The following is a 26,613-nucleotide window of genomic DNA, read 5'->3' on the forward strand; positions in this document are numbered from 1 at the left end:
AGAAAGAAAAATCTAATATCAAATCAAATTTAGAATATCACTAAGTTTAATTATTTGCGGCTGAAAATTTTGGCTAATAAATGTGATGGATAACATAAGCGATGTAAAAATAATTGACTGTGGGCATTCTCTGTACTTTCAACCTCGTCGTATGTTTTATAAGCAGGTCAGTGTGATTATATTTTTTTCATTTTCCTAGAGGTGGTATATGTTAAGAATCCATCTCTTTTCATAGTGCCATTCTTGTATTCAGAATGATTACCTTTATTCAAAATTTAGCCATTATCTTGTTGCATATTTCCATTTTATTATTAATTCTACTTTGATTCAAGTTTCTAATTTTCTTGTAAAGAATTAATTACGAGATACTCGTGATCAATTTTGTGTTGATGTTTGTAATTTTGTGTCCCAGGGATAAAACGTTTTCGGGACTACATCGGAATTGACAGAAAGTAGTAAAAAAACACTTTGTTTGCATGATCTTAAAAAGTAAAAACAAACTCTACAATCTGTCAACGAGGGTTTTAACAGTGCATTATTTTTGTTTGATGTAGTAATTAAAGTGGTTTCAAGTTTTCTGTTGTCACGTTTCTCAGTAATCATAGAACACCGATAAAAGTTGGCGATTGCTCTGACACCTACTCAGAACTTTTGAGTTTTGATTTGCCATTAAAAACTGCTTGCTTGTTCAGAAACAAAACTACCATTGTACTCAATTTTGTGGTTAAAACTATAATTGCTTCATTTGTTGTCAGGGGCGTGCGTAGAGTTTTAACGGCCCTGTGCGAAATTCGTTTTAATAGTCGATAAATAATCATTTTTTAATTTATTCTCTCCTTAAACATAATCCCCTGTAGTGTGTCACCCAGCTGTATAAGTTAGTTTGAGATTTTTATAAGTATTTACAAAATAAATACACATAATATGGTGGCAAAGAACATTTTTTGAATCTACAAGAGACAGGGTTGGCAAAAAAACAGGTTTTTTTTAAAAAAAAAAGCCCATGGACCCAGGGTTTTTTGGGTTTTTTTTTAAAAATAAAACCCAAAACAAGATACTATAAACTAAAGCTGGGTTTTTAAAAAAAGAAATGTGTTTTTTTCTGTTGTCTTTTTTCAGGGAAAATGTGGGGTACTTGTAGCATATTGTAGCGTAAGTATCCTAGACAAAGCACAAAAGTTGTCTTTGGGTAAAAAAAGCTGGAAAATTCAGCGTTTTCTGAAAAAAAGGATAAAAGACTACGAAACCCAAGAATGGTGAAGTTTCAGATTTTTTAGTTTTCATGATTACCAACAGTTAAGACAAAGTTATTTCTCGAGTGATAAAATCTATTGTTCGTTTTTAATTACTACTTTTTCTTTTTTTTTTTTTGCATTTTACTTAATTCTATTTCATTTTGTTATGCAAAATTACTGTAGAACCTCAAACAGTTTAATCCCTTTTTACTGAATTCCTGCTTAATCAAGACATTTCTTTGAGTTTTATGTTGTCTGTTTTTCTATTTCTGTCTACAGAGTAGGAAATATTAAATTTTTTCGTAAGATAATGAAAATACTGTACATCCTATTCTGTTTTCTGTTCAATCGTTTGTAAAACCTGTTAATTTCTAAAAAATATACCTTGTTTATTTGAGATTTGTGACGTGTTGGTTTGCAGAAAATAATTCACATGAAAGCCTTTTAGCTAGAGTAGTTTCCTCTGCAATCTACAAACATTGGGAAATTCAGACGTGACAGGATAATTTCAGTTATTTATTGACCAGCTAAAGATAAAAGTTAAATATGTTTATTTAAAATCTTTGAAGTGGTTTTTTAATGCCGTTAAGAGTTAAGAAATACTATTTAAGTTAAAAATTAATTTTTATGTCCATTGTCTGTGATGAATAACAAATAAAAAACAAGTTTAAATTGTGAATCAAGTATTTAAATTAATTAATTTTTTAAAAAACTTCTCGGAAAATTTAAAGAAAAACCCAAAACTGTGCTAAATAATGTGTTTTTTCAAAAAAACCCATTGGATCCAATCCAGCCAACCCTGGAAAGAGATGTAATTGATGAAATAAAGAACTCCTATCTAAATTCCGTTGTTTTCAGCCCGGGGGGGGGGGGGTGGAGTATGAAATACAAAATTGAAATCTAACTTCAGAACAACATTCGGAAAGAGAATGAAAAATGTTGACCCTTTTCTGCCTTTTCACTTATTTTTACTACTAGCAAATAAAGAAAAGTCATGCCATGTCAAGTCCCCGCTCGACCATCTCCGATTTGGAGGAAATTTTATAGAGGCGTAGAGATGTGCCTTTGAAACTAACCTATGCAAATGTTTAGCTTCCTGGATCCAAATCCTGAGGATGTAGGATCTCCCGAAAAATGTGATCAAAAATGGCGGATCAGTTTTTTTGTGCCAAATTGCCAAGTTTAGACTAAGTTTACGGAAAATTTTATCACACTGAAAGCTTGAAATTTTAGGCGCTTAAATAACAATATAATTGGCTGTTAATACATTCAAGTATTTTTAGAAATTTGAGCTGATTAGATTTTTTATAGCACGCATGCTAACTCGTGAAAAAGTGCGGCGGGGAAATTTTTTTCTGAATTTAAGGTTGTCATAAAATCTGAATTTTTATTCTCTTTTAATATTTTAGCAGACTCTTAACTTCAAAATAATTTAGCCGCCCTGTGCAGCCGTACAATTTGCCAGCCCCTAAGCGAGGCCCTGTTTGTTGTTTTTAAATGTTTTTTTTTTTTAATTGGGAATAAAGCAGGGTTGTTTGGTTTAAACCACGTTGGTTTAAACCATGGTTTAAACCAATTGCTTTTTTAAAAAAACCATGCGGTTTTTTTAAAAAATTAAAAAAAAAAAAAAAAAAAAAAAATCCATTTTACAGGTTTACATTGATTTTCCCACACATATTGAAAACTAAAATGCCATTTATGCTAAGTTCCTAGCTAAGTTTCAGAGATAAGTACTAAAATTGCGAAGTTGCTTCTTCAAAATGTATTACAAGCTTTAATCGAAAAAAAATATTAATATATTTTTTATTTCATATATGTGCCATAAAGCAGATTTCAGTCAACTTCCATCATTATGCTTAATTTGCATGATTAGTTAAGATTTACTAAGGATTGAATCTTTTATTGTAGATGCAATCCATTATATTGCTCACTACTGTTGCAGGGGTGTGACATTTTTGCCCATTTATTTGCACTTTCCTGGAATTTTAACTTTGACTTGTAAGGTAATCAACAGTCTAACTTAATTGTTTGTACCTAAAAATTAAGATTTGTTCTGCAGGTGAACACAAATAATATTTTTTGAATCAAATTTAAAAAAAAAAGTTTATACTTCATGTATATAACGTTTTTGGCAAAAAAAATTTCTTGAAATAGAATTTGCTACACATTTATTTGTTCTAAAGAGTTTGCATTTAATATTTTTTAAACTTCAATGCTGGATGCAACATGTATGCCAGTAAATAAGCTGTAATTTAAGCCATGTTACACCAATTTTTGTATTTTTGATTTGGTTCTTTGTTTTAGCGATAGACGATATCTTTTCCAAGTCTTTCCAAAATAAGAACGGAGTCGAATATAGAGCAGCACTTTTTTTTAAAACTTTGTCAGTACAACAGCAATCAATTTTTTGACTGTTCAATCATGTACTGTTCAGTGGCGGATCACTGCATAGGCGCATGAGGCGTTAGCTTGGGTCTCCAGAAAAGCAGGGGACCTCGGAGCTGCGAACTGGCCTATCCTCAAAACCAAAATTTTTGTTTTGAGAACTTGTCGTGGAAAGCTATAATTTTGAGTGGAAAATGTTCAAATCTCATGAAAATTGATATTTAATCATGAATTTTAGGCGCAGGCTGATTGCTTCCAATAGGGGACCCTGAGTCTTAGGGGGCCCTTGGCTTCAGGTGCCTTTGTTTGGATTTTCCCTACAGTTTGGATTTTCCTTTTTCTTCCCACAATTTCAGCATAAAATTGTCTTTGTAAAATACTCGACAAAATTATTCTGATAAAATGTACAGTTAGTCTTGCCAGCAGGCCCTGCGTACCCACAACCACGCAGTGCGGGGGGGGGGGGGGACACGACCTGAAAGGGCCCAATGTCCCAAGAAATTGAAAAAATAATAATAATAATAATAATAAAAAAAACTAGCACTAAGTTCTTATTAATGGTACGAATGTACACACTGCTGGCCTCTGGGGAGTGGCCCTACAGAGTTTTTGCAGGGGGCCTCAAAATTTATATATCCGCGCCTGCTTGCCAGAAGAACTTTTCCCATTCCATTGAGTTCTTTGACCACTTACAAGTCGCCTTCGTCTGAGTAAGGAGTATGCATCTTAAAGCAAGCATGCTTTGCTTTATTCACGTTGTTTTTTCACTTTAATCATATTGTAGCACAAAGCTTATATGATAATTTTTCATATGAGTATGCATCTTGTTTTAAAAAAGTACTATTGATATACACATGAAGATACTTGCTTTAATTGGAATAGCCATATAGCTAGGAATTGTCGAGAGGGGGTAGAGTGGGGTGAGACCCCCCCCTCTTCTCAAAGAAATGATTACCAGTCGTCATTTTTGTGTCAGTATTATATCAGTCCTCAAAATATACCAATCGTCATTTGTGCGATTATGCCCGAATCGGTGTTTTTCTAAATAAGGGGAGCAGGCAGCAGGATTTACAACATGGGTTGTAAAACTCGACCTCTTGGAATGGTCACTCTTCTTGACTAACAATTATATTCCCTTTCCTTATCTAGAATGCTGAAGGGAGAAGAGACAGATCTGTGGAGGGTCCAGATCAAAGTCGTTTTCACACGCTGGGCACAGGGGGGCACAGCTGTGTTTTCCTGTGTTTTCTTTCTTTACTTTTTGCTAAATTTCCCACTTTCTCATCAGTAACCAACCCGTAACAAGATAGTTTTATGATGTATTTAACTAAATAAGCAGTTTGGAAAAGGCGGGAATTTTTTCTGTTTTTTTTTTTTTTTTTGGAGGAAGAACGAAGAAGTTACGTCATTTGCTGTTTTGATTCACTCGTGATCGTGCTTTTGCTCTGTGTCTTCAATCAACGACAAGACCATCATTCCTTTTGAGATAAGTTAAATATGTTTTAATAACCATTTTATTTTTAGAATTATGCTGCAATCTTGGTGTTAAATGATAAATTTTGAAATATAATAGGCTACAATTAAAGTTGTACAAAGGTATTGCTTTTGAAAAAAAGAATATACTGTTAATTCTTCTTTAAATTATATTTCCATTACAGAGAAAAGAACCATTTGTCAATTCATTACAAATACGCTTTATAAAATTACTATAAAAATTTTAAATGCCTCTGCTGCGAAAGTAGTTGATTTTGAGTGTTCTCCTTCTTTCACTGGTGCCATTTGTTGTAATATATTTTAAAATTTCAACTTCATTAAGATTGATTTACTTATTAAAGACAAACGTTTTATATAAAAACTGTAGTTGCGGCAAACCTAACCTGACAGCGGCGTAATGCTATTATTAAGATCTGCTTAGCTTTCTTAATGCTGCCAGGTTAGTTTCTCCCCAACTATTGAAGTGTTTCAGTTTTATTTTCAGGAGTGTACATCAACATTTGCCATGTACTAAAAAGCATGTTTTACTGCTTCAAAAAAAAAAAAAAAATGATGGTAATGATTATATAAAAAAAACATAGGCTTTAAGATTTGCTTGAAAACTTCTGAAGAATCAGAATTTTTTAATATTAAAGGAAATTAAATTACGAATTTTAAATTTCAGAAGTATATAAATAATTTCAGGAAAAGTAAAATATGAGAGTAAGAATTTCACTTGGATTTGTTCATAGTTGCGCGCGCGCGAACTCATTATACTTTTCTCCTCATCACCCCACTTCTTGGCGTACGCCTTAGGATTACCACCCAGGGACTCCGAAAGCCGATGAACTCTTTGAATTTCGGAAAATACTCGAAATTTTTTAAACTACACTTAGAAAAAATTAAAATGGTATAGCCCCTGAATATAAAATGTTGCTGAAGTTTTTAGGACCATAATTTTGAAAAAAAAATTTCATGGAAGAGCCCCGTAAAAATTGTTTATCATGTAAATTTTGTCTGAAATAGTGTTTTTGGAAGTTCAATTTCGAAATTGGGAAGGGGGAGGGCAGAGAATTGATTTCGATCTATTTTTTAAAAAAAAATATTGGGGGCACTCCCTGGGCTCCATCCCTTACCCTAACGTTAATAAAATGGTCTATAATCGCGTTTTTAAGGTTTCAATTTCTACCACTTTCCGCCAAGACAACTTCACCTTTTTGTCCATAAACATCAGCAAAGAAAGTCTAAAATGGCGTTTTTAAATCTCCCAAGTTTCAAAAATTTCCCGGGGGAGAACTACCGAACCCCCCTTTCTTTATCAGATTACAAGTTTTCTCTCTCTTCTTTTTGCTAAGTGCATCGCCCTCCTTGGACTTTTTTCTGATTGCACAACTGAATTATACTTGCATTGGTAAACTGAGGAAAGCTGTGATTTTGCTAAATGCCCAGGGTTAGGAATTGTCCTAAAATTCCTAAAATTCCTGTAATGTTCACACTATATTCCCTACTTGTGCAGAAAAATGAAACTTTTTTCATGCTGATATGCCTGTATTTTAAGACAAGATAAACTTCGTAGACCTTAAGAAATTTTTTTTAAGAAAGAGAAAAACCTATGCTGCTGCTACTTTTTTTTCTAGAGAAGGGGGGGGGGGGGATGCAGTTAACAAAAACAAATGCTCAATTATAAAACTGTTTCATCTATACTTTCTAAATCTTGCAGTCATTCCTCTTCTACAAAAAAGCTATACAACAAAATAAGAAGCCAAATGTAAGCACTTGGTTCAAAAAGCTTATTTAGGACAAAAATTAAATGGTTTGTCCCCAGGTGGATGTAATATTTATTTTTATAATGCTTATCTTGCTTTGTAGTTTGAGCATTAGCTTGTTCTTCCAATACAAAGACTCAGTTTGCTTTTATTTGTGTTTCTGTTCAGTGAAGTTGGATTATTTCTTGCACATATAATTTTTAAATTTAGTCACTAACTTTTTGTTTTAAAAATGTGAATAACAGTTTGTTTTATTTAAATGCCATGGGAAACGAAATTCTCCTCCCTTTGGTTGAAAAGGCAGAGAGAAATAGATGCAAAATTAGCACATGGTGCCATGCAGACAGGGATGAATTTAAAGCATTTTATTTTCACAGGTATTGTCTCATGCTGATGCGGCGAGACATAAGAGGTTGACAAGTAGCTTGAAAAATCAAGCCGTATTTAAAATTCCATGTTCTTCGTCTTTTACTGAAAACATATTGGTTATAATGAAGCAATCCAAAGCTTTTGTTTCAATTTCACTCCAAGATAAAATTTTGTAAGCGGTGGTTTTCTTATAGTTTTAGTTGCCATAAAAAACAATTATTCATTTGCGTCTTTAAATGATTTATCTGGAATTTACAGGGGTATTTTTGATGATTTTGAGGTACCAAAAAGTATCAGATTATCTGATAAAAAGAAAAATGCAATAAATTTTGGACTTGCACCTTGCACTCTGCTTTTAAACCCTCCTTATTAAGGACATTTTTTCAACAACAAAGCAAGTAAAGAAGCAATTGGACATATGTACATTAATTTTTATTTCATACTGGCCACTGTGTTAAAGAATAAAAGATTAAATGCATTGTATTGTAATTTTCAAGATTGAATTTGAAACGTTTTATCATCCACTGCGAAAATCAAGCTTATACATTACGTTTAAGTTTAAAAAAAAACTTGATATCTGTTGTCCTAAAATTTTATCAAAATTGTATCCTAAAATTTTTGAAATCACCACTCGGACCCCTGTAAATGCCAGAAAGCGGAGCTCGAAGGATCTCTCCCCCTGTACTGACTAAATTACGTACAAATATAGGAGGCAAAATTTTTCACTGTGTTTTTTTTTTGGTGGGGGGGGGGGGGCAGAAATGTCGTTTTTTCCCTTTTTAATAAGAATGTAACTGTCCCCCCCTCCCCCAAAGCTTGTTCGTTTATTCAAAAAATAAAAAAAGTTATGATTTCCAGCATTGTTAATATTAGTAAGACTCTATCGTTTTTGTTGTGAGGGCCTCAGGATCAGGCTGCGCCTGAGGCCTCACAATCACATGATCCGCCACTGGTACTGTTGTACATTTTGCTTTACTTCAATATTTGCGACATTGTGTATATAAAAATCAGCATTACATGTAAGATCAGAAAGAAAAAATATGAAAATTGTTCTTTTGAAAAGATTATGCTTAAAAATATAACTTTTACCTTTATTCAATAATTATTCATATTATGTTGGTTTTATAAAGTTTTTTTTCTTGGATCTTCATTATATTTTATCTTAACCCGCATCACAACCACCTCTTGAAGTATTTCGTATCATAAAGGGTCTATATATACTTGCATACTAATATGTTAATCAAGTCAAACATTTCAATCAATATTTCCCTGCAGAAAGCTATTTTAATTATTTAATTTAGTTACAAGATTTTGTTCTTATCTCTTTAATTAATCAAGAAATTAGGTATAATGTGACTATTGAATGACTCTTAATTACATGGAACCTTAATTACCTTCCAAAAATTGTTTTTCTCGCAAATAGTATTTAAACCAAAAAAACCGGTTTAAACCAAAAAAACCTGGTTTAAACCAAAAAACGGGTTTTTTTACCAACTCTGGAATAAAGTAAAAGTTAATTGTATTTTGTTTGTTAACAGGATGGTAAAGAGAAATCATGGGACTTGATGCGTGTTCATGATAGGTAAGACTTTCAAGTAAAAATAAGAAAACATTTGAACATGTTAAAACAATTGTTTCACTTAAAGTTTTTGTTAGACTAATAATATTCCTTTTCTTTTTCTTCCGTAGAGCTTACTGCAAAAATCAGCATTTTTGTGTAAGATTTTCAGATAGTAACTTGACATCTTCTTGGAAAGAAGTGCAAAGTTTAGATTTTTTAAAATTTCAGTGAAGATATTTTGGTGCACATGTTTCACAACAGGGTGCCTGATAGAGTGCAAGAATCTCACTCTTTTGAAATAAATTTCATTCAAAAACTATTTTAATGTGGATCTTTCTAATGATTTTGTGTGGCATCTGTTAAATTGAAAAAAGAGATTTAAAAAAAAAATCCCTCTCAATTTTTTTTAAATTTCACTCATTTCACTTTTATTTTCAATATAATAAGACTTAAAAAAAAATCCTTTTCAAAACTAAATTTTGAGCTATTTAGATACCAAATGAAAAATGAGTACTTATACGGTTTAAATAATTATTTGTGTCATTTCTCATTGTTTACCAAATTTTGTCTGCCCACTTTTTTAGTTTGTTTGTATCCCCTTACACAAGTGTTGTTGTCTTTGTAAGATGTTAAATTTGATTTTTGATTTAATTACTATTGTTATATGAAAGTGATGAATTTCTGACTCAGCGACAAAAATGAGCATGCATGTTATAATTTTAAACACATCAAATAAAATGTTTCAATATAGAAATAATATTTTCTTGAATGTTTATCTTATATTTTTTGTTACAGTGTTGCCATTCTTATTTTCAATGTTACAAGACAAGCATTGATATTTGTGAAGCAGTTTAGACCAGGTGAGTTATGATGTTACTTCAGCGAGAAAAAAACATTTTTTTTGTTTTACCTAATCATTTATTTCACTGAATCATTTTAAATATGACAAATCAAATGTTTTCTAGTGTACGTTGGCAGATTCAGCATAGTTTGCAAAACATTTTCAATAAAAATCTATGCTTCTTGTGGCTTGGACAAGAGGGAGCTGTGCTCTTCCTGTCCTTTGATTACTGGCCTTTATGGCTCTTTTGTTATTGAAATGGCACCCTTCTTTCCTTTTTGTTTATAAACCAGGGTCCTGTGTTTTTTAAACAAAGACAACCATTCAAACCTTTAGACATTTTTATTTTCAGAAAATGATCATATTGTTTTAAAAATTAAGAAGTGAAAAAAATTGTTCACTAGTTCCACCTTTACCCTACTTGTTTCAATGAAGATTGATTGTTTGTCACAAAAGAATTTTTTCTTATATCTTTAGCATTTTATGGCTCCTTCACGTTTGAAACATATAGTTTTTCCGTTAGTATAATCAGCTTGAATTGTACTATATGGGCAGTTCTCAAAAGGTGGGAGCAAATACAGACCTCAACTTTGAAGCTTCAACACCAAATAACTTTCATTTTAATTAACTCAAAAATTTTTGAGTTAAATTATAATACTGTATAGAGACAAGAATTGACATAAATTATGGAAAAAATGCTCTTGAAATGCCCTTAAAAAATATTTTCTTTGCTAACAGGCACAATTTTGGACATACCAAAACGTTAACTGAGCAAATGTACCATTAAAAAATTTTTTTAACATTATTTTCATACGTTTCAAAAAAAAAAAAAAAATAAAGGTATGAATCTTAAACTGAATAATGTTTTGTTAATATTTTACACAAATAACAAAAGTAAAGACAGATTATTTACTTTGTAAACAATTTAAAAATTAACATTTAAAAAAAAAATTAAAGGTATGAATCTTAAACTGAATAATTTTTTGTTAATATTTTACACAAATAACAAAAGGAAAGACAGATTATTTACTTTGTAAACGATTTTAGAAAAAAGTAAGTTCAAAATTTGATGCATGTCCAAAAGTTACGATCTTTACAATGCTATTATTTGAGAACTAAATATATGATGTTTTCGTTTTAAAGGTATTTATCGATCCTCAGAATCAATTTTTAATTGTTTAAAAGTGTTTTCATAAGCTTTTATGCAGTATCTTAGAAGAAAAATAATTTTTCTTAAACATACATGTGAGATGTCCAAATGGCGTTACGATCTTGAAGCCGATAATTCTGTCCATTTATTCATAATTTTCATTTTTGATGATCCACTGTCTTCTAACCTCAATAAAAAAGGTTATTATAATGTTATCTTCTTTAATCCATTGGTATTTTGCATAATTATTACGTTACACATTGAACAATACATAAATTACAGTAGAAATATGGCTGGTTATGATCGTAATGAAAGCCATTTTGCGCTAAAATCGCCAAGCAAACCTCTGTTGGCGACAACACAGTATACGATAAACTAAAGGTTTTACCAGATAGGAATTTCAGTTTGTCAAATGTAGTTTATCGTTAGCAGCACCAGTTTTGGCGACTTTATCACCTGCGCATTTTTTTCCCCCCGCTTTTATTACTTTAGAATTTTTTTTTCTCTTCTTTCTTTTGGAAACATAATTTATAACGATCTCCAAACAGAAATACGAACTCCTTTTTTCAATAATTTTTTTAGACATTGTTTTAATTCTTATGACATTAGAGAAAATATTCATTATTAAAACTGATGTCATTTTTTACATTTGTATTATTTTTAATTTGAAGCTTTTTTTACCTTTCATCAACTTCTTCAAAATCATTCCAAAAGTTTATTATATGTAAAGAGCACTATGTATGGCCATTCAAGTACTTCATTAATATCCTCTTTATTATTAAATTGCAAAATTCAAAAAGTAGTAAATAAAATTTTCATTACAAAAGTTAAAAATCAGATTAACAATTGCCAAAAATGGTGAAACTTACATTATGATGATGTCCAAAATACGTTACCTACAGGACAACAATGTCCAAAATCTGTTACCTACAGACTGCTGATTTAATTTGCTAACAATTTTTACAAACACCTGCTGTCTTTTCATGTTCATATATTGTGTTCTAGGTATGCATACTATAGAATAAAAGCAAAATTGATGTCAAATTTGAAATTTTTTGAAATTGCTCAAAGTTAACTTTTTTGTTCCCACCTTTTGAGAACTGCCTATATATGAATAAACAAATAAGAAGTAAAAAATTTACCTTTAGCAGAACCGATAAATAAGAAAATCAGTGTATAAGCATACTACTGGCAGTTAAATTGTAGTCAAATTTCAAAATTGATAAGGAACAGTATCAGCAAATCCTAATTCAAAAAGATTTAGTGGTGTAAAAGATATCTTACACTTGAAGTTTGCAATTTGTTATTCATAATGGGGTTTCTTATTAATTTAAAACATGTGTCTGTATTTGTATGCTATTTGTTTGTCAATCATGTTGGTTTTCTTATTTGTAGGGGTGAGTGTAAGAAGCTGGCATTTGTAAAAATTTGGAGAAGGCAGGAATGCCCATGAGAGGGAAGGGGGTAGGGCTGTGGCATGGACTGTAGCATTTAAATCTTTGGCCTCATTTTGGAAGGGAGAGGGTGAGCTCACGGGCGCCAACTTGCCAAAATTATTGGGGGGCTAGATATCTTCAAAGGTCTAAGGGGTTATGTAATCCTATAGCCCCCCCCTCCAAAAAAAATCTTTTTTTCTGTACCTTGAAAAAGCCAGTTTACATCTTTTCTGGTGCATAATTTTTCAAACCAGCAATATGTAACCTGGTGTTTACAAGGTAACTAATTTAAAAAATGACCTTTTGAAAATGGCAATTTAGAGCACTTTTTTACAGCAAGATCTTCAATTAGCAACATGATTGCAGAGGTAAAGTAACATCGCACATGGACAGGGGCACGGAGGTTCTACCTCAAAAAATTATTAAAATTGTAGCTCAAAAAACACACAGGCGATCTTTAGTAATGTTGGTGGAGGGGAGATTCAGATGCTCTTCCTGGTCAATTTTTGGAATTTAAAGTCAGGTCAAGTACAAGGTTGAAGAATATTCAATAAGTCACCGCCCTATTGCCAGGGCTAAGGCAGAAATACATGAAATACATTTCATGTATTTCTGCCTTAGTCCTGGCTATAGGTTGGTGACTTATTGAATATACCTGCCTTGCCTTCAAAATTCGAGTTGAACCGAACCATTGTTTCGGTCACTCCTCTGGTCAGTGCTAATTCTGTATTAGCTACCAGTTTGTTTGGCACTCTAGGCTCCCTTACGAGGTTTTTCACCTCCAGCTCAGTCACTCCTATGCTGGGCTGATGAGTGCTAATAAGCACGAAACTGCAGTCCTCGGCTGGAATTGGAGCTGGCGGTTGTATTTCATGTAAGGTTGAAGAATGTATTTGGTAAGGTTAGAAGAAACATTGGAATTAAAGGAATTCATCCCAGAAGTTTTCGAAATTGAAGGTTCAAACATGCAGTTTAATACCATGTTTGATGCTGTTAAGCTAAGAGAGCTCTCCCCTGACAAATGTTGGAAAGTGATGTTCTTAAAAACGCAACTGTGTTCTATCTGTGTTGATATGAGTGGAAGGGATAAGATTCAGAACTCCCCTTTGGAATTTTCGAAATAGAAGCTCCAAAATACAATTCCAGGTAGTTTTTGATGATGTTATGGAGAGGTAGGTTTTCCTATGGAAACATCTCAAAACATTTGTGTTAAAAATAGCACTTAGAGGCCATCTTTGGTAACAATGGGGTTCAGAGACATTTCCCCAGTAAATTTTTGAAACTGAATTTCCGACAAAGTAATTTTAGACAATCATCAAAGATGTTAGGTAAAAGAGGGTTAGGGTGTTCTCCCCAAGAAAATTTTAAATCTCACTCTTAAGAACTCAGTTGCCCATCTTTGATAACCTTTGGCAAAAAAATGGAATTTGGAGCATTTCCCCGAAATTTTTAGAAATTGAAGTTCTAAAAATGCAACTCACTTTAGACCGCCTTTTAGCAATGTTAGAAAGGCGAAGTTCAAAGGCTTTCCCCTGAAATTTTTTGGAAATTAAAGTCCTAGTATAGGCTATATTTCATAATACTTGAGGAAGAAGTGTACTTTGGAGCACTATCAAAGAAGTTATTTGAAATTGGAAGTCCTAAAAATGCAATTTCGGTACTCTCCTCCCGAAATTTTTAGAGATTGAAGTTCTTAAAACGCATCTTCAGAGTATCTTTGTTGATGTTATAGGAAGGGAGCTTTAAGGACTCCCCTGCACTGGAATTTGAACTTTTTTTAAGTTAAATTTTATAGGTAGAAGAGCATTGGTCACAAAAGGTAGGGCATTGCTCTCTAATGCCGTCCCCAGGCTACTGCCCTGGAGCCCTACAGTGAACATATATTGATTGGGATTGTAAATTCAAAATCATCGTTTGAAATGCACCAAATTCCCCCCTCATATTTGACTTACAGATTCATAAAGGGTTCAAATTTCTCAAAATGTAACAACTCCCATTGCTACTCATTGAAACAAAAAGAAACTTGTCTTCACCTAAAAAACTCTTCTAGCAAAAGCACTCGCCACTCCCTCTAAAAGATGACACACACACAAACCCAAATTATTGGGGGGGGGGGGGGTGACCTTGCGGGAATGGGTAACCCTAGAGGTTGCTCTTTTATAGAAATGTAATATTAAATGTTACACTTCCATAAAATAGCACTATCAGCCTCATCTTTTCGAAATGTAAAACAAATGTCTTATAACCCCATCTTCCAATCACCTCTGCATTTGCAATCAGCAAATAGTTTGAGTGTTCATACCAGGCTTGGAGTTAATTACAAAAGAATGTAATCAATTAGGATTGCGATTACAAGCTTGACAAATAGGAGATTACGATTACGATTACAAGCTTGACAAATAGGAGATTACGATTACGATTATAATCCTCTGCCAAAATGTAATTACGATTACAGCAATGATTAGATTATTTTAAAAATGTAATCGATTACAATTATGATGTGCCGATTATGATTTTGATTAAGATTACAGACTCATGGGAGAAAAATGTATGCACATGTATATATATATATATATATATATATATACAGGGTGTTCCATTTTAACCTGTAAGACCTTTATTTTCGCAACGGTAAGACCTATATGTATACTTCCAATTGCTAATATGTTCGAAATCAGATGCAGAGTTAAGATATTGAAAATTTGAAGTCAAAATAAAAATAGTTCAAAAAATACAAAATGTAACATTTTATACGGGCCCCAGGACTCCTAACTTATATTTAGGGAAATTTTCTCCATTGAAAAATCATTCCAACAGAAAAAGTTTTACATTAGTACGACCAATATTCACCGAATTATGAAATGCAGCTTTTGTGACTTCTACCACTTTACACTCGCCGTCAATAACACCTTTTGGGGGAAAATATAGTAGTTAACAAGAATTTAAAATTATATGTGTGCATATAGTGTGATTTTTCAAATTGCTCGAGGTTTTGTAGTAGTTTTGCTTTTGCGTATCATGGCATAACACATGCATTTATTTTGGAATAGCATTGAAAAATAAATACTTATTTTATTTATTTTGACAACCTGACATTCCTCTGAAACGGCGATAAGTTCTAATTCATCTTTTGTACGGTCCCTTAAAGCTTTAGACTCTAATATCTCCATGAGTTTTTGTCGCACAAATGTCAAGTTTTTTGTGTCAGTAATAGTTTTCAATGGGGATTATTTCTCTGAATATTAGTTAGGGCACCTGGGTCCCGTATAAAAAGTTATATTTGTATTTTCTGACTCATTTTCGTTTTTACTTCTAACTTTCAATAATTAAACTCTGCATCTGATTTTGAACATTTTTGCAATTTTAAGTATATACCTAGGACTAACGGTTGCAAAAATAAAGGTCTTGCAGGTTAAAACGGAACACCCTGTATATATATATATATATATACACACACTAGAGGACTCAACAGACGTTGTTCCGTTCAAACTTTGTAAATTGAAAAGTAAAAAAAATTCAATTAAACTATCAAGTGTTTGAACCGTTTTGTTGAAAAGAATAAGTAAAAAGAAAATGTTTTAAGCTGCTTGGTGTCAGAATGCGTATATTTATTACAACTTGATTTATCTTATAACCACTGAGCAGTTGTTTTATTAACTATTTTTTCTCCCACCCTTGATGGTTTGTTCCTTCAGCCATACTCAAAGGATAAAAGCCTCCTCAGATATTAAGTGTAAAAAACTAACTACCCATCTAGAACGAACGGGAAATCTCGCTACAAATCCCTTATATGAAAAAGAATAAAGCAATCTCAAGGATATCGTTTTAAAAAATGATAAAGGGTAAAAACTGTTCTCTGAATAAGCGAAAATCACTCATCCCCCCCCCACCTCCCGATGTAAAATAAATTCTTCAAATAAAATGACTAAACACTCTTCAAAAACGAAAAACAATTCTTTGCAATTTGAAATATTTTACGAAAAAAACAAAAAATACAATAAATTACAGTAACAGTAGCTTTAAAATGTAAACAAATAATCACGCAACTCTATTTTTTATAGCCAAAGTCGCCAAGCCATCACGTTACTGTAATCCAACCGATCAGTGAGCGAAGCCAACTCCGACCGATTAGAGTTCCAAACTTTTGAACGAAAACTTTTTAAACTTCATGTATTGCCTAATTTGTTCTTTCCACCAAAGATAAAGAACATCCACTGCACTGATCTTTTGTGTACAGATCTACCCTGTTGTAATTTATCTGGACGAAAATAAAATTTGTTTCGTCTCTAAATTCCATCATCTTTTCCTCTAATAATGTACTGATTAGTTAGATAATTCTTAAAGTATTCTTGACATTGGTGCCAAAACTCAGATGGATTTGAGCCGAGAAACATGTTGCTAGGTACAGTACTTTCACGGGGCCTAAAATCTCTGCTTTCAAGAAATGAAGGCTTCACTCTTTCTTTATACGTTTTATCTATTCTCAATTGACATATCACAGTAGGAAATTTCATTACAAAAAGCAGAGCTGGCTTTCTTATCTTCCTTTGGCAACTGGTTAAATATTTAATTCAGTTCTCGCTCAACAATAGGTTAAAATAAATATTAATCATTTGGGAGATATAACCTACCAATGTTTAAATTATTTAGTTTATTAACAAAAACGTTTCGATCCATCGCGCTTCGAAACCATACTTGCCACAACTTAATTACACACAAAAAAATTGATCAAAATCGGTCCAGCCCTTTTAAAAGCCTTATGGTGACAAACGTCCGCACAGAAGATTTTTATATATTAAGATATATATATATATATATATATATATATATATATATATATATAATTCTCATTTGCTGGTTTGCGGTAATGTCATAGTTGAAAAATAATGATTTTTGATTGTGCATTTAAATACTTCCCGACTATTTTGACAATAAGTAAATTAATATTAAGTAAATAAATATCCCATATCCGAATGGCTCGCCCCATCATATTGTACATTATTTAAATATTTATTGTTATTTTGCATACAACCAAAATTTTAGAAGTTACAGTTCCTAAAATTTATGTGCTATATTTCTACATTCTATTCTCTAGAGTTTAATATAATATTATTTAATTCAGCCCAATTATTAAGAAAAAAAGTTTTTTTATGCAGGATTTGTAAAACATGCATAGTACTATTAAAATACTTTCAAAGAGTATGAATAAATTATATGAAAGTAAATGTTGAAAAAAATTTAGGCGCGTTTTGCGGACTAAAAGAAGGACAGGGCGCATTCTGACAGTATGAAAAAGGGCAGGGCGCTGCGCCCTTCAAAAACGGCCTAGCGGGAACACTACTTTAATGCTGAAATAAGAAGTTTCTTCAATTCATAGCTTTTTATTAAAGCATAGTTTATTTCAAATAGCTGTTTATTATGCTGACCTGAAGTTTGAAGATAGTGATGGAAATGTTGATGTCGACAAGTGCCCAGCAAGTTTGGGCATGACAATTGAATTGTGTGCTGGCATTGTGGATAAAGAGCAGAGCCTTGTTGAGACTGCTAGAGATGAAGTTCTAGAAGAGTGTGGTTACACTGTTCCTCTTTCAAATTTTCATAAAGTTACTTCATACAGGTAGGCATTTCAAGTTGGTAAATTAATTATTGCACACTTTTATTAAAATGTAATTAATTTGAAACTTGATTTGCATCTCATGTTTTTGCAATCCATTTTGTTTATCATCGGTTGTTCAGATTTCTGTTGTTCACTGAGTTGACTTTCTGCCGGCAAAAACTGTTTTTTTTTCCCTGCCAGTGGCAGAACCTGGTTATAACCGGGAAAAAACGAGCTGAAACTGGCGAAAACTAAGAAGAGTCTTTAATAATGCAAGTAATTACTAAATGATATTTGTTTTAGTTTACTAAGAATACTTAATTCAAATTTATCATTAAAAGAAGTGGCATACAGATTTTAACAGGTTGTTACTAATTGTCATTTATTAGCTTATCGGCTTCATCTAAAATGCTTGTGATTGAAATTATCATGTGCTCATGAAAAAAATGCTAGAATTTTACTTGCCTATATTAACCTAGATTTTGTACCTAACATCACAGCTTTGCAAAACAAATTGACCCCATTTCTTAAAACTTATTTTTCCAGTCAAGTTTAGATATATATCCCAAATACTACGTGATGGTCCAGTTTAAAAAAAATATACAGTGGATGAAAGTTTAGTGAATCTTGCTTGTTCCTCGATAGATTGCCATTTATTTTCTGTTGCAAGAGTATTCTAAAATGTCTCCTCTATGCATATTAAATTAAGAAAACTTTTATATTTTCTATCCATCTTTGCTTAGACAGCTGCAGAATGCAAACAATGTAGTATTTGATTTTGAATGATGTTATAATATGTAATTAAATTGTTAATAAAATTGTGCTTTGGTTAACATTTTCCCATGCTATTTTTCTGTTGCGTGTCAATGATTACTTTTGTGTTATTTTCCGAGTTTTTGCAGCAAATGTGGCAGAAAGGGGTTTTTGCCATGCCTGTTTTAACCGGTTTCTACCAGTAGTTTTTCCACTTCGGCACAAACTAGCCAACCCTGGTTATTCAGCATTATTTCTGCCAAATAATGTATTTTCCATTTGAAAAAGCTTTTAATAATTTTGTATTTTTAAATTAGAGATGGTTACATTGATGATTACATTATGCTATGTGGATATGCCATATTATATTTATTCATGATTTTTGATTGGTATTATTCTATAAGTAAAGACAAAAAGAGAGTAATATCTATTCTGTGTAAAAATGAAAATCATCTCATCATAATATAGAACCATTTAATAAAAGTTATAGTAACCGATCATGAACAATGACTTAAAAAGCAGTTTGCCTTCTTACAAAAGATTGATAACTCAATTGAATTGTTTGTTTCAAAAACCCATCAACTGGCAGTTTTTTCAAAAGTGACATTATTGTAGATTATGAATGGGCAAATTTAGGCACACTACCTCATACAAAAATATGTAAAATGTCAAGCCTTTTGGAGGTTTTAATGGGATTTATTTCTCCTTGCAATCTCTGTTTATTGCAGAAACCCATCAAGGGAAATCACATGACAGCTTTCTCAGGGTTCGCACGCACACTCCTTCAAAACTCCTCCAATACTCCTTCATTTAAGAAATTTTTTGAAGGGCCCTTCATACTCCTTCATTTTGGTTTTAAGTCCTTCTTTTTTAGTTCAAGACTACATAACCTTCCTCTATGACGGTAACTTTAATCCTCTCAACAGCAAAAGTCAGGTTTTCTAATTATTACTTAAATATTTAAAAACACATAAATAAATGTACTATATTAAGTGATTGTGTCAAGTGATGTCATACCTTGAGGGGGAGATGGGTTCATGAAATTGACAAGGGAAAGATAGAGGGTGACAAAGTAACAGTTATTGTAACAATATTTTTATGAAAAATATGACATGTGACAGGAGGAGTTAGGTGAAGTGTGACACTTTTTGACAAAAGGGTAAGGTGGTCAAATATGTTGAAAAAAAGTGCAACATCATGAAATGACAGCCCATTAGTACTCCTTCAAAATCTCAATTAACTCCTTCAAAACTCCTTCATTTTATTTCTGAAATTAAGTACGAACCCTGTTTCTGCAGCAAATTTTGTGTTTGTCTTACTTCGTTTTTATATCGATCAGGACCGGATTTAAGGGAGGGCAGGTGGGGCTACTGCCCCGCAGGGTTGTTTGGTTTAAACCACGTTGGTGTAAACCATGGTTTAAACAAATTGGTTTAAAAAAAAACCATGCGTTTTTTTTTAAAATGGTTTTTTAAACCCCCCCCCCCCCAAAAAAATCCATTTTACAGGTTTACATTGATTTCCCCACACATATTGAATAAGAAACAAATTAGGATTGGAAAAAGCTTCAAAGCTAGTCTTTTTGTTCAAGGCTTTCAACTAAATGAATTTTTTCTAAAGACTGTTGGAGAAAACAACGGTTTTTTTGGTTTAAAGCAAAATATTTTTAATCTGTTACAAACAAAAACTGTAGATTTATAAATAAATATACAGGGTGTCCGAAAAGTCCTTGACACATTTAACCTAAAATACTATAGTTATGTGTCGAGGACTTTTCGGACACCCTGTATATGTAATGTATTCAACTCATTTCAGAAATATGTGTATAAATCTTTTTACAATTACATAAAATAAACTTTACACCACAATAACATGTGCATAAATACATAGCAACTTTTACGTTATAAATTAATATTATTTTTATGTTATTTAGTACTTTCAACAAAAAGCAAGTTTTGATACTTTTCCAGAGCCTAATCAATTTTTGATTTATGAATGATATCTAAATGACGAAAATATATGCACTGCACTTTTCTAAAGCTGGTTTTAGTAATGTTGAAGACTTCTAAAGACGGTTGCATTGCATTTTTCAAATTCTTTTTCCTGGCTTTTCCACCACTCAGTCACTGTTGCAGAAGATATAACTTTTTTGGCAAAAAAAAATTCTTGAAATAGAATTTGCTACACATTTATTTGTTCTAAAGAGTTTGCATTTAATATTTTTTAAACTTCAATGCTGGGTGCAACATGTATGCCAGTAAATAAGCTGTAATTTAAGCCATGTTACACCAATTTTTGTATTTTTGATTTGGTTCTTTGTTTTAGCGATAGTCGATATCTTTTCCAAGTCTTTCCAAAATAAGAATGGAGTCGAATATAGAGCAGCACTTTTTTTTAAAACTTTGTCAGTACAACAGCAATCAATTTTTTGACTGTTCAATCATGTACTGTTGTACATTTTGCTTTACTTCAATATTTGCGACATAGTGTATATAAAAATCAGCGTTATGTAAGATCAGAAAGAAAAAATATGAAAATTGTTCTTTTGAAAAGATTATGCTTAAAAATATAACTTTTACCTTTATTCGATAATTATTCATATTATGTTGGTTTTATAAAGTTTTTTTCTTGGATCTTCATTATATTTTATCTTAACCCGCATCACAACCACCTCTTGAAGTATTTCGTATCATAAAAGGTCTATATATATATATGCATACTAATATGTTAATCAAGTCAAACATTTCAATCAATATTTCCACGCAGAAAGCTATTTTAATTATTTAATTTAGTTACAAGATTTTGTTCTTATCTCTTTAATTAATCAAGAAATTACACCTAATTTTTATTGTGACTATTGAATAACTGTTAATTACATGGAACCTTAATTACCTTCCGAAAATTAATTGTTTTTCTGGCAAATAGTATTTAAACCAAAAAAAACCCCGGTTTAAACCAAAAAAAACCCGGTTTAAACCAAAAAAAACTGTTTCTTTTTGTTTTTTTTTTGAAAAAAACCGGTTTTTTTACCATCCCTGCTGCCCCGGGGCCTCCACAAAAGGGGCCCCCACAGTAAATTTTTACAAAATATCTTAACTTTCACGGGTCGAAAATATCGCATACATGCAATATATAAAAATATTGGATATTTTCGAAAATATGATCTTTTCGTACCCTGATTAGAATCTTCCACTCCTTCGTTGCCCCGGGGCCTCCACACTTCCAAATCCGGCTCTGATAACGATGAAACTTCTGGGAGGGGAATTCAAAAGGAAAATAGGATTCCTTTTAAAGTATCTGCTTGTAAAGAGTTTTATTACAACAACACTGATCAAGGAATAGTGGTTACTAAGCGATTTATTGATGGTTTAACCTCCTCAACATTCACACTCAAAAAATATTCTACTGCTCTGTAGCTTCCAAAAATGATTGCATGTCGATTTGGAAAAATAGAGATCAACACACAAAGTAAATAAAAAATCAATTATCTGAAGAAGTCGGTAAAATGTACTACAGGATATGAATATATTTTTGATGAAATCCCAAGGCCTGATTAACTACAAGTAAGTCCCTAGGCCCACAATAATTTGGAGACCCCCTGAAACCTTTATAATGGAATGCAGTGGTTGATTTACAGTTTGGGGCTCGTTGGAATGCAGTTTTGGGGATCTTTTGACCATCACAGAATTATATAAATGAATTACATGCATTTATGATAAATATGATGCCCTTTTGGGGTGCTACTGGCAGAATGAATGACAGTTCTCCTTTAAGAAAGTTTTTTTTTTTTGAATTTACAAGTCATTATTTTTATTATTATTTAAAAATTACTACATGTATTTTTCTTATGGTGATAATGCTGTGTGAAGAACTTTAAGTAATATGAGGCCCCAGGCCTCATGTTACTTACTAGTTGTCCTGTGAAATCCTCCAGTGGCTTAGGAACCAAGCTGCTTGCAATATCAACAAAGTGTATGGTTGGTTGGTTTTATATAAGGTATTTTTTGGCTCAAGAGCCTTGATAGGCTGTGCTGCACCAAAGTAGTGTATGAAGATGATATGAATGAAAACTCTAACATTAGGCTTGACCTGTATGCATAGACGATATGTTTTACGATGTCTCGTTTGCCTTTGATTACTTCTTTATTTTGCGTTTCTCATTTAACTGATATCTCAACTTTTTCTTTGATGTTCAATAAAATTAAACATAAAGATAAAATGTTTTTTATTAACAACATACAACACCTTTTCAAAATCAATATTTTAGTCAAAAAAAGTTTTATTTTATTGCAGAAACTTGTCAAGTACAAAAATGAAAAAAAAAAAAAAAAAAAAAATTGTGGAAAAAAAAAAAAAAAGAAAAAAAGTGAGACTTCAAGCATTATGTTTTTGCAATACAGTAAGAAGCACTTCAAATTTTTTGTATGCTAAAACCTGTAGTTATTTTAAAATTAGGAAGTTTTTTATAGTGTTCTGAGAATTTAAAAAAGTGCACTTGACGGGTTTCAGAAATGAACAATCCCATTATGTCCCTAGCGCATTAATAAGAACCTGCACCTGCATGCTATGGATATCCACAAAATGGGTTTTATTTTCACGAGAATTCTAACTCTCAAAATTCGACTCTGCTATAAAAAAAGTTGACTGACATTTTAAAAATTATAACTGAAAATTAGTTTAAAACAGAGCCATATTCACTTGAGTGTTAAACTAAATGCAGCTTGCTTAGGAAGTCACAGTTCTGTTTCTGGGTTACAGAAGGAAGGAAGGCGTTCGTAACGAAGGAGATAGAGGTTGCGTTTGCACACCTCGACCGGTAGCTACCGGTCGGTTGACAGCTAATGACGTCAGCAGTTACTAACCGGTTGTTCACCAACCAATGCTTCATCGAATGCTTTTCGTTGATCTCAAGCATTGAGGATTAGAGCCAGTTGAGTGGATAAACAAATATATTTCATGTTTATGCTAACTCTTTCCACTCAATTTTCTATTACTCTACTAATTCTTTTCTTGAACTCAGCCATTGAACTTTTATTTATCATATTGCTTATGGATAGGTGTTGAAACTTCAATATGAGTAGTATGGCTGGGACGCTTTATTATACTAGTTAAAGTTTGTCTAGCTGTGCTGGACATGCTTGCTTGTTGTGATATTTACATTGTCAGGACTGCCCTGTTGGTTTATTGCTAATGCTTAAGCAGGGGTCGAAGTAGTCCTATATTTCCTATATTTTCAAAAAAAGCATCAAAATCATCCTATATTTCCTATATTTTTCAAAAATGTCGTATATTTCCTATATTCCCGTTTTTTCAGGGTTGGCAAGTTTCTGCCGAGGTGGTTAAAACCACTGGTAGAAACCGGTTAAAACCGGCATGGCAAAAACCCCTTTCTGCCACATTTGTGGCAGAAACTGGCAAAAACTCAAAAAATGACATAAAAGAAATCTTTGATACACAATACGAATTTAGCACAGGAAAATAATGAAATGTTAGCCAAAGCACAATTTAATTACAATATCATTAAAAATCAAACATTATGTTTTTTGCACTTTGCAGCTGTCTCTAAGAAAAGGTGAATTGAAAGTATAAATGATTTCTTAATTTAATATGAATAGAGGAGATAACAGAATACTCTCGCAACAGAAGAACTAAATGGAAATGTCATCAAGGATCAAGCAAAGATTCATGAAACTTTTATCAATTGTTATATTTTTTAAACTGGTTCACTATTTAGTAACTGGGGTGGTTTTAAAACTTGACTGGAAAAATAAGTTTTGGGAAATAGGGTCAATTTGTTTTGTAAAGCTGTGATGTTAGGTATAAAATCGAGGTTACTATCGGCAAGTAAAATTCTGGCATTTTCTTCTTGAGCACATGATAATTTTAATCCTCAGCATTTTAGATGACGCATATAAGCTAGCAAATGACAACCAGTAACTGCCTGTTTAAATCTGTAACTTCTTTTTCTTAAGTGTCCTTAAGATTCTCGTTCTTCAGATTAATCCAAATGTTACGAGCATCTGCAGTTAAACAGTTCTCTTTCTGATCAAACGAAATCAAGGGCAATGAGTTTTATTTTTTACAATGATGAAATGGAATTACATTTTTTAGTTTACTTAAACAAATATCATTTTGTAATTACTTGAATTAATAAAGTAGCTTTTTAATTTTTGCCAGTTTCTGCCGGTTTTTACCGGTTATAACCAGTTTCTGCCACTGGCAGGGCAGAAAGCCAACCCTGCGTTTTTTACCCAATATATCTTTTAAAAGGAACAGTAAATAAACTTTCTGACATCGGATTTTTCGTTGAAAATATGTGCCCAAACGAATTTCAAATTAAAAAACTCAACTGACTAAATCCTATGACAGGCATCTACACTCATTCGCTACAGCAATGTGGACGTCACTCACTCTATAGTGGGTGGAGTTTCGAGAACTAAATCTGAGTTTTAGAATTTTGCGTTTGGGCGGGGGGGGGGGGGGGGCAACAGCCATTTGTTTTGTTTTTCATCATGGTTTTCGTTGATATATTGATATATTTTGTGTTCAGTGCATTTTCTGATCGGAATGTTCTAATCTTCTTTTTGCAATCTTTTTCTTTTTTTTTTGTGCAATTTTGGGATCGTGGAATGTTAGTTCCTTATTATGTTAAAACGTAGTTTGTGGTAATAAGTGGAATTATAATGGCAAAATTGCATCGCTCAACAAAATTTCGTGTGAAGTAGTTGAATCAGGAGGACATTAATTGTACAAATTTTGGTGCATGGTGCACTAAAGAAAAAGATTATTTTACCGCTTTTTGGCATTTTTGCAACTGTTCAGTGCCCATAAGCAATAGTGGAATTTTGCAATTGAGGCTGCATGCTAAAACATTTAAGCATAATGAAAACTGAAAAACATCAGAAGGATCCTTCTCAAGCTCTGTTTGCTCTTAATACAAGTGGTAAAGGGTTCAGTTTAGATATAAAATCAAAGAGCAGTGGAATTAGTACTTGGGTTGGGTCATAAGTGGGATAGAAAAAAATAAAAATTTATCTTTGTTCAAATTTTGTTTAGTTATTTAGTCTGTAAGGTACACTTTTTTTTTTTCAAAAATATTTCTTTCAACTACAAGAAAGTCATTTCAGATGTAAGTTATAATTTTGTTTGAAATTTTTTTAAAACGAAATCATTGATAAGAATAACTAAATAATATATGATATGTATTTCTTTTTTTGTAGCAAAATTATTCATATAATGTGTCCTATATTTGTCCTATATTTTTCAGGGAAAATGTCCTACATGTGACAAGTCGGTCATTTCTACCCCTTCTTAAGTACATTTTCAAGTATAGTGTCACAGTCAGAGTTACTGTAAAATTAAAATCTGACTGATTGGATTGAGTTGTGTCCATAGATTAAACTAATTAATCAAGTTGCTATTAGATACTATCTCGGAATGAAAATATTGATGTGAAGTGAATAAATGCTTTGTTTCTGTGTTTTATATTGGCAGTAGTTCACTTTTTTAAATGTTAATGTGTTGTTTTAAAATGATTCTTAAACTTATGTTGTGATCAAACATTGTAATAGTAATTTCTCTCTTTCTCTCTTTTTTTTAACTATAGATCAGGGGTTGGTATTTCAGGTTCTATTCAAACACTGTATTATGTAGAAGTCACAGATTCAATGAAAGTTTCACAAGGAGGGGGAAATGAACATGAAGGGGAATATATTGAAGTAATTGAAATGGATTTGGCCAAAGCACAGTCCCTTGTGTATGATGAATCAGTACCACGACCAGCATCCATCATTCTAGCTTTGATATGGTTTTTCCAGAACAAAGTACCACCAAATTTACAGCAAAAACTTTAATAGTTTTAGTGAATCTTTTTTTTTTTTTTTTTTTTGTGAATTGAATACTGCAAGTTTTTTACTGCAAACATGTTTTGTCTTAACTCTGATTTGTTGAAGTCATTAAAATGATTTTTTGTTACTCGTTTCATACGTTATTTATTTGCAATGAAAGGAATATTAGCTTAATGATAATCATAGCTTACGTTCGACGAG

General features: G+C 32.1%; 1 protein-coding gene across 1 annotated transcript; it reads left to right on the forward strand.

Moving 5' to 3' along the window:
* Nucleotides 1-26,472, forward strand: LOC129217067 (uridine diphosphate glucose pyrophosphatase NUDT14-like). Its single transcript, XM_054851313.1, has 5 exons — nt 1-166; nt 8,767-8,810; nt 9,585-9,649; nt 17,626-17,833; nt 26,172-26,472. Exons 1-5 carry the CDS (start codon nt 86-88, stop codon nt 26,416-26,418), a joined length of 645 nt encoding a protein of 214 aa, XP_054707288.1. The 5' UTR covers nt 1-85; the 3' UTR covers nt 26,419-26,472.
* Nucleotides 26,473-26,613: the final 141 nt, after the last annotated feature.

The sequence above is a fragment of the Uloborus diversus genome, chromosome 2 (assembly GCF_026930045.1).
Source record: "Uloborus diversus isolate 005 chromosome 2, Udiv.v.3.1, whole genome shotgun sequence".
Lineage (NCBI taxonomy): Eukaryota > Metazoa > Arthropoda > Arachnida > Araneae > Uloboridae > Uloborus > Uloborus diversus.